Source organism: Daucus carota, chromosome 5 (assembly GCF_001625215.2).
Source record: "Daucus carota subsp. sativus chromosome 5, DH1 v3.0, whole genome shotgun sequence".
NCBI classification, from domain to species: Eukaryota; Viridiplantae; Streptophyta; class Magnoliopsida; order Apiales; family Apiaceae; genus Daucus; species Daucus carota.
The window spans coordinates 30,451,967-30,468,435 of record NC_030385.2 but is presented as its reverse complement, the minus strand read 5'-3'; the positions used below and the strand labels follow the sequence as shown (position 1 = coordinate 30,468,435).

The 16,469-nt window shown below is 35.3% G+C and overlaps 2 protein-coding genes across 3 annotated transcripts; one reads left to right on the top strand and one right to left on the bottom strand.

The window, feature by feature from the left end:
• The first annotated feature begins 3,891 nt into the window (after positions 1–3,891).
• Positions 3,892–5,770, top strand: LOC108222926 (UDP-glucuronate 4-epimerase 1). The gene has a single exon (XM_017396910.2). It carries the CDS (start codon positions 4,102–4,104, stop codon positions 5,395–5,397), a length of 1,296 nt encoding a protein of 431 aa, XP_017252399.1. The 5' UTR covers positions 3,892–4,101; the 3' UTR covers positions 5,398–5,770.
• A 952-nt stretch (positions 5,771–6,722) lies between these two features.
• On the bottom strand, positions 6,723–15,038 carry LOC108222924 (uncharacterized). Of its 2 annotated transcripts, none has more exons than XM_017396909.2 (14): positions 14,728–15,038; positions 14,553–14,583; positions 14,240–14,449; positions 13,999–14,135; positions 13,656–13,805; positions 12,932–13,033; positions 11,951–12,115; positions 11,720–11,830; positions 11,434–11,531; positions 10,601–10,724; positions 10,318–10,407; positions 9,148–9,192; positions 8,010–8,330; positions 6,723–7,257 (listed from the first exon to the last, which is right to left on the bottom strand). In XM_017396909.2, the coding sequence occupies exons 1-14, from the start codon at positions 14,770–14,772 to the stop codon at positions 7,228–7,230; spliced, it is 1,659 nt and encodes a 552-aa protein (XP_017252398.1). In that variant the 5' UTR covers positions 14,773–15,038; the 3' UTR covers positions 6,723–7,227. The 2 variants fall into 2 exon arrangements, with proteins under 2 accessions (XP_017252398.1, XP_017252397.1); XM_017396908.2 differs by having other exon boundaries at positions 14,553–14,601; positions 14,728–14,910.
• Positions 15,039–16,469: the final 1,431 nt, after the last annotated feature.

Here is a 16,469-nt window from a genome sequence, read left to right as displayed (position 1 = left end):
GTTTTGTGACGGTCCAAGGTGTGATGCTGTGGATTTTTGTGGGTGAGGCTGGCTATGAGCTTCACTTCGCTCCTCCTCATCTTGGGGTTCATGGTTTCCGCGCGCTTCCCCTCTAGGTTGTGGGAAGGCGGATGCTACTTTTAGCATTATGTCGATCTGTTGCTGTGTGAACTTTGTCAGATCGATGGGCCCCCCTTGAGTGAGCGGGGGAGGTACTGCGTTGGTGTTTGGTCCCGCGTTGGGGATGGAGTTCCCGGATGGGGATAAGTTTTGCAGGAGTACGTCGTCGCCGACTACTTGAACGTTAGGGTCGGTAGGGTCGGGGTTTAGCAGGTTGGTATTTTGCATGTTTGGGCGAGGGTTTGCCATGTTGCTGGTCTGACTTATTATAAGTCCGGATCGAGTTTGCATAAATCTGCCCGACTTCTAGGGATACGGTTAGGTTTCTCTTAGGGAGAAGGCCCCTTCCTGGCGCGCCAAATGATAACTCCAAATCTCGTCTAGGGTTCCAATGCACTGTTCCGGGAAGCTTCAGGCAGGACCTAACCTGCAAAACAACGCTACACGGGGGGTGACATCCCGTGAGGCGCCTCCGGCGTGATAATCAGTGATTTGGATGTGCTTGACAAGTAAGGGAAATCAGAGAGTTTTCACTCTAAATATATGGCGAGAGATGCTTTTGAGAGAGTTTTTGGGGAGAAATTTGCACTTACCTTCCACTTTGGCTGGGGAGTGCTTTATATAGGCCCTTGGCCGCCACTGTTGCTACAGTGGCGGGAATGGGTCTATAGCCACTCCCCAGCATGGGTGGCTGTTTTGGTGCAACTACTGTCCTTTTTCTTGTCCTTTTGGGATTGGTGCACGCTTGATATCCTGTTTGCCTTGTACTTAGTAATGATGAGGTCTGACTTTAGGGGTCTTCAAGTCATGTAGCGGGGGCGGGTACTGTTGGCGGTCACTGTAGCGTGGTACCTTATCAGTAATCATTTAGGTTTACATTCCTCCTCGTCATTAAAGAATAATCCCCGGGTAAATTTAATTTTCTGTTGTTTTTTTACCCCTGGATAAATAAATAAATTATTAGAGTTTAAGTTGGCCTCTTCGGATGTTGTCGTAATGCAAGGGAGAAAGCTTCGAACATTAATCTTTACAAGCGATACTCAACTTTATAATCAGCAGAAAATAGAGGTTAAGAAGCAAACCAATAAAGTCTAGAACGCTTCACTTAGAAACAATAACAAACTTATAAAATACATGTTCTGCTACTAATAAATTATATTGACGTGTGTTACAATTAATTTTGATACATGTGTAATCATTTTTTATAATAATCTCTGCATCGATGCCTGCAGTGGTGACTTAACAATATCACTGCAAGTGTAGTTCAGAAACTTCTCGGAATTGCACTATTTGCACATGTCCTCAAGTAAATTACTTTCTTCATCCTAATTTTACGTATATTTATATTTCACACATATCAAAAAAAATTATAAATCCTTTTTCATCTGTTCATATTTATTAGATTAAAATTAGAGAGAAATTACATTAAAAATGACAAACACAACAAGTAATTATGAAAGATTGTTGATATTATGTTTTGAAAAAAAGAGAACATGATTAATTAATTTATGATATTTTTTTTATAAAAGACTCATCTGAATCAAGATGAACAGAGTAATATTATATATACATATATATATATATATAATAAAAATTATATTATTAAATAAATATAAATATAATATCCAGAATGTTAGAATGACCAGATACACATGGTCGGCTGGCTGTGGAAATTAGGCCACGGATTTGGCAGTGCAGAAAACAACCGACTTCGTAGATAGCAGGTAATTTTTTATAAATAAATATAATATCCATGCTCTTGTCTGGTCAATTTTTATCTGACTGCTGCCTTTACTCGGCGGTGCGATACATGGTTTTGCGAGAAACCACCGGCAGTAACAAGTTCCTGACCATCAAATTAAATTAAATATAATAATACGTGTCCGTAATTATTTGTTTTGTTCAGTTTATACAATCCCATTCTTTTGAATAAAAAAATTGTCTATGTAATAAAATTTTAATAAATTATATAATAAATTTATAGAGAGTCCTTTTTCATTATGATAGAATAAATATTAATTTTGATTGAAATGAAGAAGAGTATAAAATACTATGAGTATCAAATATCTCAAACAAAATTGAGTTAGCTTCTTTCTTTTTGCTATTTTCAAATTTTGTTATGAAATATGGTCATACACATACTACGTATATACAATCGCAGCAAAATATGAGTAAATGCCATGTAAAATATGATAAGTAATCACGTATCCCCTCCATTTTGCTATAATGCTTTAAAGTATTTTCATATATTTTTCTTACAGATATGATGATATATGTTAGCTAGGGGTGTACACGGTTCGGGTTGGGCGGGTTAAAAAAATTTAACGACCCAACCCAATTAAATCGGTTTTTCAAATTCTCAACCCAAACCATAAAAATTAAATTCATAACCCAAACCAATTTGTATTACTTCGGTTCGGATTGGTTCGGATCGGTTTGGTCGGGTTATGAAATATAAAATAATTTTTTTTCCATAGTCTAGGAAAACCAAATTTCGACACATCAAAAGATAAAACTTTAACTGAATGTACTACAACAAGTAGGTGAAATATCCGGTATATACAAAATGAGTTAAGCACTATAACATTTTAAAAAACCTATACTACTGACCAAAACAATTAAAGCACGATACCAAGTTAAGCTCGATATCACAAACTTCATAATTACAGCAATAAATTTAAAAATTAAGTTGAACATGAATAATTAGTAAAGCGCAACAAATCAACAATTAGCAAAACACAACAAAACAACAATTAGTTAAATGGACTAGGCTAACATATTATGGGTTACTAGGGTGGGGTGAATGATTTTTATATGTAATTTAATATTTTTTAATCGGGTTGGGTTGGATCGGTTAAAAAAGACCGAAACCCGTGTCCAACCCAATTAAATCGGGTTACTCATTTTTCAATCCAATTATCAATCGGGTCAAAAAACTTCGGATTGGTTCGGGTGAAATATGATCGGTTTGGGTTGGTTCGGTCGGTTTCACCGATTCGTGTACACCCCTAATGTTAGCTATTCTAGTGTGGCGGGTGCTTCCTCCTAAGTCCTACCCATGTTTCCCGAAGCAACACTTTGTTCCACTCCTTTCATTTATACTTCAAGCGCGACAAATTAGTACTACTACAGTTGTTCGTTTGATAAGTAATCAACGATTTTAGCATGCTTTGGCCAGTCTCATATATACTTATTTTGGAAACTTGTTTCTGGTGACCATTCTTTTGTGCAAAGCAAAAGTTTTCCGAATTATTAAAAAATAATTTTTACAAGAAAAAATTGTTAAAAATATCTACCTCTTATCAAAAAATGCTAATGATCCCGAAATTATCTTTATACTAGGAAAAAGGAAATTTCTCTTTTACTCATCATGAAGGTTATTTAAAATTCTATAAATAAATTAGGATGAATTAGAAAACAAAAGAATTTATCTTTAACCAAATAAAATATACAAACAGCTCTTATTTAGTTTTGGTGCATATATCTTACAGGAATTTATATTCGATTAAAACTCAGAAAAATTATTTTTTCCGTGAAAAATAAAACAGTAATTAAAAGAATGAAAATGGAAAATAGCAGTATTGTTATAGTAAATAATAGTAAATGGTAAAAATGTAATGAAAATGGTAAACAGCAGTATTATTTTAGTAAATAGTAGTAAATGGTAAGAATGTACGCAAATCTAGTTTGGAAAATAGACCGTGAGTAAATCTGCACCATGACGCGTGAACGCGTATTAACAGCAGTGCTGTCCACACACATCATGATTATTACCAGTATATATTCTTCCCCTCCCCCCTTGTTTCTTTGGGCAGGTGCAGATCAAACAATAAACACAAACCCATCTCTCTCGTCTCTCTCCATCTCTGTCGTCTGCATCTCTCTCTCTCCCTGCCCCTCCCCAGTTTTCCAGAAACCCCGTTCGTTTTTTAACTTCATTTATTTGTATATTTCTCTTCAACAACATCCATCATCATCATCATGCCTTCCTTGGAGGAAGAATTGTTTCCATCTACACCTGGGAAATTTAAGATTGACAGGTCTTTTCATTTTAATCGTTCACTTCATAGATGCTTTGCCTCCACGTCATCTATGTTCTTGTGGGCCCTCTTCCTGATTGCTCTCATGGCCTCGTACATGAGTTTTGCCAGCTTCGTCGATTCGGGTCATAAATATTTCAATGCTTCTTGGGGCGGTATTCAATGGGAGAAACAAGTCCGTGATTCGGCCCAGATCCGGCGGCCCAATGGCATGTCCGTACTTGTCACCGGCGCGGCCGGTTTCGTCGGGTCCCACGTCTCCTTAGCTCTGAAGAAACGAGGAGACGGCGTCGTTGGACTCGATAATTTCAACAGCTATTATGACCCTTCGTTGAAGAAAGACCGAAAAGCCCTCCTCAATTCGCATAATGTCTTCATCGTCGAAGGTGACGTCAACGATCAGAAGCTCCTCGCCAAGTTGTTCGATGTGGTGGCGTTCACACACGTCATGCATTTGGCGGCCCAGGCCGGTGTGCGTTACGCGATGGAGAATCCACAGTCTTATATCCACAGCAACATAGCTGGGCTTGTTACGCTTCTCGAGGCCTGCAAAAATGCCAACCCACAGCCCAGAATTGTGTGGGCCAGTTCCAGTTCGGTTTACGGGTTGAACGAGAAGGTTCCTTTCTCCGAATCGGATCGGACCGACCAACCCGCTTCTCTCTACGCGGCCACAAAGAAAGCAGGCGAGGAGATCACCCACACTTACAACCACATTTACGGCCTTTCCATTACTGGGCTACGGTTCTTCACCGTTTACGGCCCATGGGGCAGGCCCGACATGGCGTATTTCTCGTTTACCCGGAATATTTTGCAAGGAAAGCCCATCACAGTTTATCGGGGCAAGAACCAGGTCGACTTGGCCCGGGATTTCACTTACATCGATGATATCGTGAAAGGGTGTGTCGGGTCATTGGATACCGCGGGTAAGAGTACCGGGTCGGGTGGCAAGAAGAAAGGACCCGCCCCTTACCGGATATTCAACTTGGGTAACACGTCACCCGTAACGGTACCCACTTTGGTCAACATATTGGAAAGACATCTGAAAGTCAAGGCGAAGAAGAACATAATCGATATGCCTGGAAACGGTGACGTTCCGTTCACCCATGCGAATATAAGCCTGGCCCAAAGAGAACTCGGGTATAAACCGACGACCGATTTGCAAACCGGGTTGAAAAAGTTCGTTAGATGGTATTTATCATATTATGGTTATAATCATGGGAGGCCTGTATATTAAGGTAATTAATCTTTTATTTTTTTTGGGTTGGTTAATTGTTTAGAAATTTACTGGGGTTTCGATTTGTCTTTTGGTAAATTTGATGGCGGTAAAAAAATGGGGGAAAAACAGTGGGGAGAAAGTGCGTGCAGCAAAGGAGAGAACAAGGATATGTTATGGGAAATGTAGACGATTCTTTTACTTGTGGCTTGACAAAAGGTTCCTCAATTTAAATTTGCTCCTGTCTTGTTGTAAGCGCTTGAAAGAGGGAAGGGATTAGATACGAGTATGTAATTCTTTTTGTTATTACTCCCTCCGTCCCTTTTTATCTGTCCATTTTGGAGAAAAAAACACATACCAAGGAATAATTGATTGTATAAACTTTTTCATTAAATGCCTCTAATTAATATCTTGAAAATGGTGGAATACCCCTACTTTATGTCTTGAAAACATGAATTCAACCAAGTTTTTAATAAGTCAAGTCTTGAAAATTGAAATTATGAAGATATATTTGAAAAACTATCATTAAATTAGTTTTGAAAGTATAAATGGACAGATAAATAGGGATAAATTTTTACTTCCAAAGTGGACAGATAAATAGGGACGGAGGGAGTACAATGCTAATCAGTAATCAATTGACTCTTCTTTTCTGAATATGACTCCTATTTTTTGTTTATGGAGTAATTATCTTGCATAATTTACTGCGTTCATTTTTTGTGCATAGATTTTTTATTTTTTTTGCCAAGAGTGCATAGATTTTTAAATGTTTTGTAGTATATATTTTTAAGAGGAAAGTGACAGTTGGGTGGCGAGATTAATTTATGAAAAAAGAGAGTGGAATTTAATCATCACAAGTTGTGAAAGGTATATTCGTAAAATATTAATTGGAGACAAATGTACACAGCTGTAAAGATGTACGAGTCCTTTTACATACTGGCTGGCTTTTTGTTGCCGACACTAGACAGTCATGCATGCCAGTATGAGCATAATTATACATTTGTTTTTATGTAACATTTTTAATACATTATGTACGTACACAAAGGAAAGAAAGGGATGGAGATTTGAGAAGGAAGCTGGAACTTTCCTGTGTCAAACTCTCATGTCTGTCTATTCCCGTCTCTCCCGGTTAGTAATTTCTGGTCAGAGAGACTGTCGAGAAATAAGTTAATACATGTTGAAAATTACAGCTGTGCTACAGAAGGTTACCATTCACCAGCCTCAGCTCGCAGTTTTACGCTAAAATACGACGTGCTTCCACGCTTTCTAATTTGTTTTGACTTGTTGTATAAGCACCCAAACAAGCCCTCACATAGCATCGGACAATATTTACACTCTGGCTGCCAGTCTCACTAACGAAAACTTATTTCAGCTCAAAAGTGTTGTATAGCAATACGTTCTATCAAAATAATAATAATAACAATACAACCTGGGAACCCGATTTTGGGCTTCAGTATAATTTACTGTTTCAGGAATCCCCAAAATAGGATCCGCATAATGCAATATACTTATTTTTAAGTTAGAACTACTCATCAAGAAGAAAGTTGTGAATGCTAATACGCTAGCTATCCACTACAAGAGTAAAAATAATTATTTGTACACCTCATGAATAGGAGATCTTATTCTGTGAATGAAAGAATAAAGCTAAGATTTACAGGTTTAGAGGATGGTGGAGATTCATATAGTCATCACATCTTTTCCCCTTGACCATTGAAGATTAAGATTTTCGGGTTTCTTCCTCTGGCATAGAGGGTTAGGCTTCTCTCTCCGAAAATTCAATACAAGAACCACCGAGGTAATTCAGCCTTGCGTATCTCACTCTGTTCTTCCCACCTGCACTTTCCTGGTTTGATACTAGTGAATCTTGAACAAGCTTGAAGGGACCTGGGAGGTAAATTAGCCAAGATTTATGATGCTATACAAAAATGACAGTGTGTTCAACTTGATTCAAATGCAGACCACATAATCAAATATGAATCTGGTTTATAGACTAATATTTTATGAATTTAACACAACAAGCTTCAATACACACTATACCCAAAAATTCAAGCATATACCAGAAGATTAATGGCTTGTTCTAATATTATTCATCCATCCACAAATCTTTAGCAGACTCTTAAGGTTTTTCAGATGTAATTATGGCAAATTCATTTGTACCATTTCTACTTATCAACCACAGGAGATCATAAAACAAAGAATAACCTTTCACGAAAACATCAACACTAGTAATCCACCAAACAAAGTTTATAGAAAAATGGAATTAAAAGCAGCAAGTCAAATTAAATTACTATCATTTCCTATCTGCTAACTGCCATCATCTTTTAAACATCCACTGAAATAACTTATATCTTGGGCCTTGGCATGTAATCCCAATTTGTAAAGCACAATCTTAATAATATTCAAATAGAAAATAAAATAAAAACTCAACTTGAAAATTAGACCAAAAACAACTTCAACCAATATTTACTTGTAATGTTATAAAGCTAAGGCTTTAATTGATACATTGATGTGCCAATCAAATTTTGGTGTGTGCCTTACGGACTGGAATAGTATAGTCATTAGCAAAAACTAGAACTTGATCACAGAGACAAAAGCCTAAAGATAACGAAGACCCTCTCAGGAAGATTTAGTCATACCTTCACATGGTGCGGCATGATTTTTATATCATATGGTACATAAAACCACATCTCAGGCGGACAGTGCAAAAAGTTCTCTGGCTTGCTGGTATAAACATCAGCGTATTGATGGATGTGATAAGCAAAGGCAGATTCTTGACCTGTGTCAGTCAGGAAAGTAGCTCCGAAAGATCTATTGAACATGCCTTTCATAGTGCAACGTGCCTTCTGCCTCTCTTGATTTAGTTCCTCAAAGAGAGATATGTATGCTTTACTCTTCTGATAAGAATACATTGTACCGTGCAACTTACCAAGAAGTTCTTGTATTATATGAAACTTTGCCTGCAATAGGAAAAGAGGGGGGAAAAGAATGTAGACTTTTAACACATTTTTTGGTAGGTTCATATAACTTCAGATTCTTGATGTTTCAGATTTACTAGTATTCACCAACTATGAATTAAGAATAGGATTCTCCGATATACCTAATCAACATTGAGTGTAACGTGTATTATTATTGAGAGAATAAGGCTATGAAAGTAAAATAAGTTTTTTATGAGAGGAAATTAAGAAATAACATTCTATTATACATTTACATTAATGTATTAGGATTCAAATTTATTTGCAAATCCTGCATTCTTTCTATGGCTCTATGCCTTGATCTATCACTTCAGTCCTGAATTTTGGGGTGACTGTACACATTAGTGGTCCATACAGAGGTGAGTAAAATGTGAACACAAGGCCATATTTAGCAATGCTTGAAAATTGTAAATTGCATAAAAAAACAAAGACCAAAAAGATAATAGAACTATTAAACATGTGACAGCCACAGCATTAATCAAGGTACAGATAATAGATTTAAAGGAGCATCCGATTTAAATTAGTTTCTCCGTAGAAGCTATACTCAAAAATTATTTTCGGCATTTAGAATTAGTCATTAGCTTGCGATTGAGTACCATGAACAACAATTGAATGTTAACAACATAATATTCCAGGATCAAAAGTTTTCTGCTTGCGCAAAATCTACTTTTTCCAGGAGATTATTTGAACACTAAATTCAGACAACTTCTAATGAACAAAATACTTAGCAGCCGTGCGAAAATTTAAGAAAAAGACAATGCCTGTATACATTATGAGATAACTTCAAATTTTTAGTAAATACCTGTTCAAATCGGTAACTGTCCCCGTTCTGTATGCGTATCTCATTCTGCATGAAGAAATTGATTTGTAAAAATGGGTGTGCACAGTCAGCTATCACTTAAAGAGTAAGAACTTGAGATAAAATACCACAACAAAGAAAGTAAAAAAAGATATTATTGCGTCAAAATTAGCAAGGAGTGTTGCAGGTAATAAGTGGTTATAGTTTCATGTTCACCACAAAATTTTAGAAAACCCAAGAAAAAACCTTAGCAAGGCTTCACCAAGCAGCTGTCTTGGGTGCTTCAAGTATCAGTTCAAACAAGGTCAAATTTGTGCTATAATGAAGTCACATCCCAATATGTTAACGTACTAGATACGAGTAAGACTTAAAATCCGTGAGCACAAAGATCTTACTGTTGAATGTTGGTTAGCTTGGTGGATGACTTCATGCCTTGAGAGGGTTAAAATTAGGGACGGGTCTTGATTTAATAATATTTTTATTATATGCTGCTTTAATTTATGTCCTGTTTTAGTGTTTGAAATATTATAAAGAAACACCTTTGTTTCTATCAAATTCAAAATTATTAGGAATATTGTTTTTAAGTACCAAGTACTACAGCACTCTTAGGGTTTAATTAATTCTTAATAATTACCAATTATTACCCATGTGAATTAGAATTCAGCTTTACACTCTTCTAATTTTTATACAACCCCTACAGTTAGTGGTCTTATCACCCTAGATTCTGTTGTCTCGTTCTTTTGTGATGCGTATCTTGGAATTAGGGAATTTATTATTACTTATTTTATATTAATTCATGAAAATAAAGTGGTTGCAACATATAGATTCTAAGATATTTATTAAATATAGAAGTACACTTGTTAACAGTTAGGATTATATCATCTAATGTTTTAAGGTGATTCTCTTCTTCCAACATCATTTTTTACTAGTGCGTTCGAACTTTCGGTTATGATCCCAAATCTATTAGTATGGAACATTTTCTTTTCAATGCGAGAACCCCTCATATATTAGATAAGAGTATTAAAAAGTTATCTGAACAGATATCTGATCATCTTTTTCTTTTCCGGTTTTACCTGCAGCATTACCTATAAGCTTCATACAAAGCATTCACATGTCGAAGTCTAACTATAAAGTTGCAGTAAGAATTGTGAAGGTGAAGGATGGAAGTCATACTTCTAGTTCATGGATTATTGCAGCAGTGCGCCATCCAGCCTTGGAAGGTCCTCTTAGGTCGCTGAAAAGGTGATCCCCGAAGTAAATCACCTATAATTCCCATTAGAGAACATATAAGCTTATTAATAAAACTAATTAGGCTTAGTACAGTAGAAAAGGATCTACAGAGAAATTTAGAGGAAGCAAGTACAATCTTGCCATTGTAAAGTATGATGAATCTAAAATCTGCTACAACAATATAGAACTTAAACATGTAAATTCTACAGGTTAACATAATCAGTACCTCTGGACCTTTCCACTTTGTGATTTGCAAGAAACTTTTGAGGCATCCATGGTAATAGATTTTATTTGGTAGGAAAGCATCCACCTTCGAGAAACCCAAAGTGTCCTTCTCAACATCATAACAACTAAATTGAATTTGAAAAAGAATAGTTAGCTCTAAAACTTAGAAAAACTACCAATATGGCTAAAGATGCAAATGGAAGGAAAAGGAGAAACCAGTCTATTAGAATAGTCTACTAGAATAGAGAGTTCCTGTTTATCCTCTTACAAACCACCAGCAAATGTTCGTCAAGAGTTTTCAATTACAGATTTTAACAAGGACATTTTATGGTTAAGTACATGCCACATAGCTTTTACAAATTAAACTCTAGAAGAAATGAATATAAGATCTTTAGACTTTCAGGACACCATAAGCGACTTCAACCAAGAGGGCCATTAGGGTCTCGAAGTGCGAAGCACAAATCGCAGAAGAAACATGCTATAGTTAAGTTTAGCAATAATCCTATTTTGATTAATTGAACTTCACTGAAATGTGCTTTTTGATTGCGGAACTTCACCAAAGAATTTATTTAGTGAACCTTGCGTTTCAAGACCCAAAGCACGCGCTTTTGACGACGATGAGCTATATTAAACATTACATAGAACTCCTTTCTTAATAAATGTTGAGTAACACTTGCATATTTGGGAAAAGTGTAGAGTGTATACAAAGATGCAAATATATAGATAAGTGCTAATTGTTCAGACAGACTTCCATAACATAATAAAGAAGGACAATATCAGTTTGATATGTGAATAGAGACGAATAATAAGAACTAGAGTGTAGAGGAAAACTACCGGAATGGATGCTCAGACGTGTAGAAGTCAGGTTTGTTGGCTTTTGCAATCACAACATCAAAAAGCTCCCTCCACGAGTCTTGCTTGCCCAGGGATTCCTAATTCAGAAATTAAATGGTTTTAGAGAACACTTCATAAATGATTTCTCTATGCTTCTTTCATAAAGATGCAAATAAAAGAAAGGAACTCCATCCAACTGATCAGTTAATACGTGCAAGGATACAGATCTTCTATAATATGTAAAGGGGAAAGGTAAATTTACAAGATGCAATATTACACAAATTACCTCCAACATAAAGCGCATTCCTCCATCAACAAAATAATATGGAGAGTTAGTCATCAAGAAAAGCTTCTTCCCTTGCTCCTTTAGCATTCTTAGAAATTGCAGAAGCTGGCCCTGCATGTTACACATGTAACACTACATAAGACAATGCTAACTAAAGATAACAAAGAATGAATTAGAGACACTTACATGGGTGACTTATGTAAGTCTATGAACAAATTTACTATCACTAACATTTTTTACAAGGTATCTTTGGGGATCAGATAGAATTCCTCTATGAACCAAACCACTTCGATGAACATGCTGAATTGAGCGATTTACATCCTCATAAACATAGCTAGCATCAAATTCCAGCTGAGCATCAACAAAGTGTTCGACAATATCAGCAATCAAGCATGCCTGCAAAGTTAAAAAAATAAAGTAAAGATAAAATAATAAGGTTAACATAATATAGAGGAGAAACTAATTAAAAGAGCTGTTAAGTGAGGCTCAACAAGCAACCCAATAGAACAATTATGCACAAAAAAGCAAACTCTAAAGTATTTCAAACATTTTAATGTCTCTGATCCATAATTTAAACCAACTCTCCTGTAGAAGAGCAAAATAGGTCATATTAGCAAACAGCAAGTTAAGAATATAGTCAGTATGATATGAACACGATTGTTAAATTTAAGCAAAAACAAAACATCATCAGTTTCATTCTGGAATTTAATTCAGTTCCCACACCAGTAGGTGAATGGTGAATGGAGTCTCTAAGGGTTTTATTTTCCTGACAAGATTATAAGTTATTATAGAGGAAAGCAAGCACAAAATTAGTAAAGTATTTTGTAATAAATATTCTGGATAAGAAGCTATTCATCCAGAAGTGAAATAAATGTTAATCTTACTAATGGTTGATTTACATGCTTGTACTTAATTTAAACATGCCAAAAAATGAGGGGGAAAATCCCTGTGTGGTTTATGAGCAGTACACACAAACTAAAATCTAAAAAATCCACTGAACTCCTTTGGCTGCTATGTTGCACAGAAGCTACTATAAGATTTCACATGCAAGTCATACAAACAACTGTAAATTCAAAATTTATTGGAAGGAGGAAGAACAGGGCCCAATTAATTAGAAAATGGACATATAACCTAAAGCGTTAGAGATGCTGTTGATTACTTCAGATCAGACATACGCATAATGCCAGTCATCACCATTGGAACATAACCAACCTCACTAAAGCAGAAAAAATCCATCAACCCAACAAGCCCTCGTGCTTGATCACGACCAATATGCCGGGTGCCATATATTTCTTCTATTTCCTTTAGGCCAAGCTACAAAAATTACATTAATAGAACATTAATAAAACTTGTGCTAGATATATGGTTGCTTTAGCAGATATTACTGCAAGCATGCATGCATCTTATGCTAAAATTGATCACATCCATGCACTAAGAAGCGTTGGCAACTTTCCGCTGCGACATGTGTGTGACATGGTAAGATATGAAGATGATTAGGGCATAATGTTGGCATGCATAAACTCTCTAGATAAATTTAGTTGTTCGTTCTATTGTTGTTGCAATTATTTAGTATCATTTAGTTTCCAGAATCCAAATTTTAGTTAAGCTTTTACATAGCTTTTTAAGTGTTGAAGTGAGAGACAAAAAGCAACTGGTAAGCCTTTAAAATAAGAGGAGCTCAGAGATGTATATTTACTTATAATACAAATAACTTTTAGTACAGTTAGCCAAACATTCCCCAGGAGCACTAGAACAAGCCATTTAAAATGGGATTAGAACAATACTGATGGTGTAATGCGAAACAGTAGATCACTAGATATCATTAAGTTGTGATAACTTAAAAAAAATGTTCTGAAGAAACATGTTTTTATCAACATCTAACCTCTTTTAATCAATCCAAACTTTAACAATTCTATGCGTGTGGACTGTGGAGTACCTTTCGCCGACCAAAGTAGCATCCCTCAGGCTCGATAGATCCAAAAAAATCTAACTTCAAGAGACACCCTTTTGATTTGTCATAATATAACCCTCTGATTGGAAAGGTATTGTCATATTTGAATTCCAAGCAACTAGCAGGATACTTCAGCTGAAAGGATGAACAAATAGCTATTCACATTATATTACTCTTTCAGAATTTTTAGCATCTTATGTCTGTAATCATAATTAATTAATCCTGCTCTTTTTCAAATATAAGATAAGTTGCCACAAAAAAGGAGATGTGACCGTGTTTATAAGATCAACCTGATATAACAAATTACATTTTATGTTCAGCTACAGACCTCATTAACCAAATGCTCTTTTGCAAGGTTGTAAATCAAACTCTGCAGGTTATCGGAATAATGTGCCAGTGTATAATCATAGTCAAACCCGCAAACTTGTATGTTGTCCAATCTCATGTTCTTATTGACATATATACCTATTTCCAACAAAATTCAATAATAAGATCAGCAACTATCAATAATCGCAAGTATACATAAATAGAAAGTAGAAACATTCAAAGTCTTTAGTTTAAAAGATAACCTTCGGGATCCATTTTGGGCATTTCTTTGAGAGCGTCCGGAATTTTCAAAAACATCTTCTTTGCAGCATCAAATTCCTGGCGAATTCTAGCCACCTTCTCCTCGAAAGCAGCAGTATCTGCATCAGGTAACTGGGCTTCGTCTACCAATTTGACTAATCCTTCAGTGGATGTTATACCAGCATTGTAACTCCTACAGCTACCGCCAAACCCTGATACAATTAAATAGAAAATAAGAAAAGCGCATCTCCAATACACCGCGAGTGTAACAGGAACATTTTGTATACTACATATGTGATTACAGCCAGAGAATACCTTGTCGAAAAGCCGGTGAAAAACTAGTACTCTGCAACGAAAATTTGAACTGCGATTACATACGTTGGATGATGTATTTATCGAATAACGCAAAGCGTGAACATAAAACAGAATTGAATTAATTAGAGAAAATGTATATGATTAGAAATTACGAGCAGAGACAGGGTATGCTTACGAGAAGAGAAGAGCGGAGGGGGAGGAGGCGGCGAAGAGATGCCATTTCAATTTGTGTGAGGTAGCATGCAATTAATCGTTAGGGTTTTGTGTTTGTTGTTTGATTGGTGGAGGGAGCCTCTCAGTTTTGTACACTTGCTTAGCTATCGTCCCCGCCTTTTCACTATTATACTAATCGCCTCCTTGTAATTCTGTTCTTACAGAGAGTGGCAAAGGGTTGCAAAATGTAAAGCAACTACTTTCTCATTCGGTGTTCAAAGTCTTCTCTTTTTTCCTTCGTTGTGTTTTTTATCTCCAAAATAGCAACAAAAGATACAGTGGGCTGGGATAAAACGATGGATGATATTTATCCGTATAAATAATATTCTTCCGTTTCACGTGTTATGTTTTAAAATTGCTTATGAACACACAACGATGGAAAAAAAATAGGTATTTAGATTTAGATCTTAAAAATATATGTAAAATACTGGATCCTACAGCAGAACCTTAGTGGTTCTATGGTTCTATTTTAAATATTGGTTCTTTCTTGAGTACGATATAATTAAAATCATGGTATAATTAAATTTTTAGAGTCAAATTTTTTTGAGTATTTTGTGATAAAATCCAATTTTTAATATATTTTATTTAACGTCTGTAAACGAACCGGACTCGTTAGATCGATCCGATCATGTAAAAATTCAGCTCGGTCTCGACCCGATTCGGTAACGAGTTCGAGATCGAAAAAACGAAATTATTCGATAAATTTAACGAGTCGAATCGAGTTTTTTATTTGCCCAACTCGACTCGATAATATACACTAAGAAAAATGAACTCTTTTATATAAATAATAAATTAACACGCATGTACAGACAATTACTCAAAGGGAAAATAGATTTTTTTGCCATTCAACTTATAGCGTTTTTAGAAATTTACCACCCAACTTATTTATTTTTGCTTTTAGTCACTAATGTTAGGTTTGGTTTTATTTTTGGCCACCAACTTAGGTTTGGATTTGATTACGAGCATTATAATAATTTTTTGTAGCATCATTTATACATAGTGATAGTATGTAATATTTTGATAATGTGTCGTATGTTTATATCTTTATATATAGCAATAATAATATAAAATGAGCCGATGAAAATTAAAATCAGGAAAAATCATAATTAGATTCCAAAAATTCAATAAATCATGAATATGAAATTAATGACTTCAAACAATTGACCTCCTATCATAAGATAAAGTGTAATTGAGTCATATGACGCATCACCTTTCGCTATTAAAGTTTCAATCGACTAGCTCAGTTTAAGATCTCTTTTAAATTTATCTTCAAAAATTTTAATAACTTTGTCTTATTACAATTTTCAAGATAAATAAATAGAGAGAGGAAAACTTAATTTTCGAGGATTGCCCTCTATATATAATACATCATTTTAAATTATTATTACTCCCTTCGTCCCTCTCATCAGTTTACAGTTTCTTCTACTGCTTAGCACGTATTTAAGACTCTTATAAAACATAGTTCCATAACTTATTTTCGTGATTTTTGTGTGTGTAAATATTCAAACGCTGAATTTTCATCGGAAAAAAAAAGTTATATTTGAAACTACATCTTTTAAAGGCCATGAAATGCGTGTAACATTCTTATCATCCAAGGTAAACGGCCTTGGAGACATAAAAAGTACTATATATAAAAATACAAACATATATCAAATTATTAAAATATTACAGACTACCACTATATTTTAATAATGCTACACATAA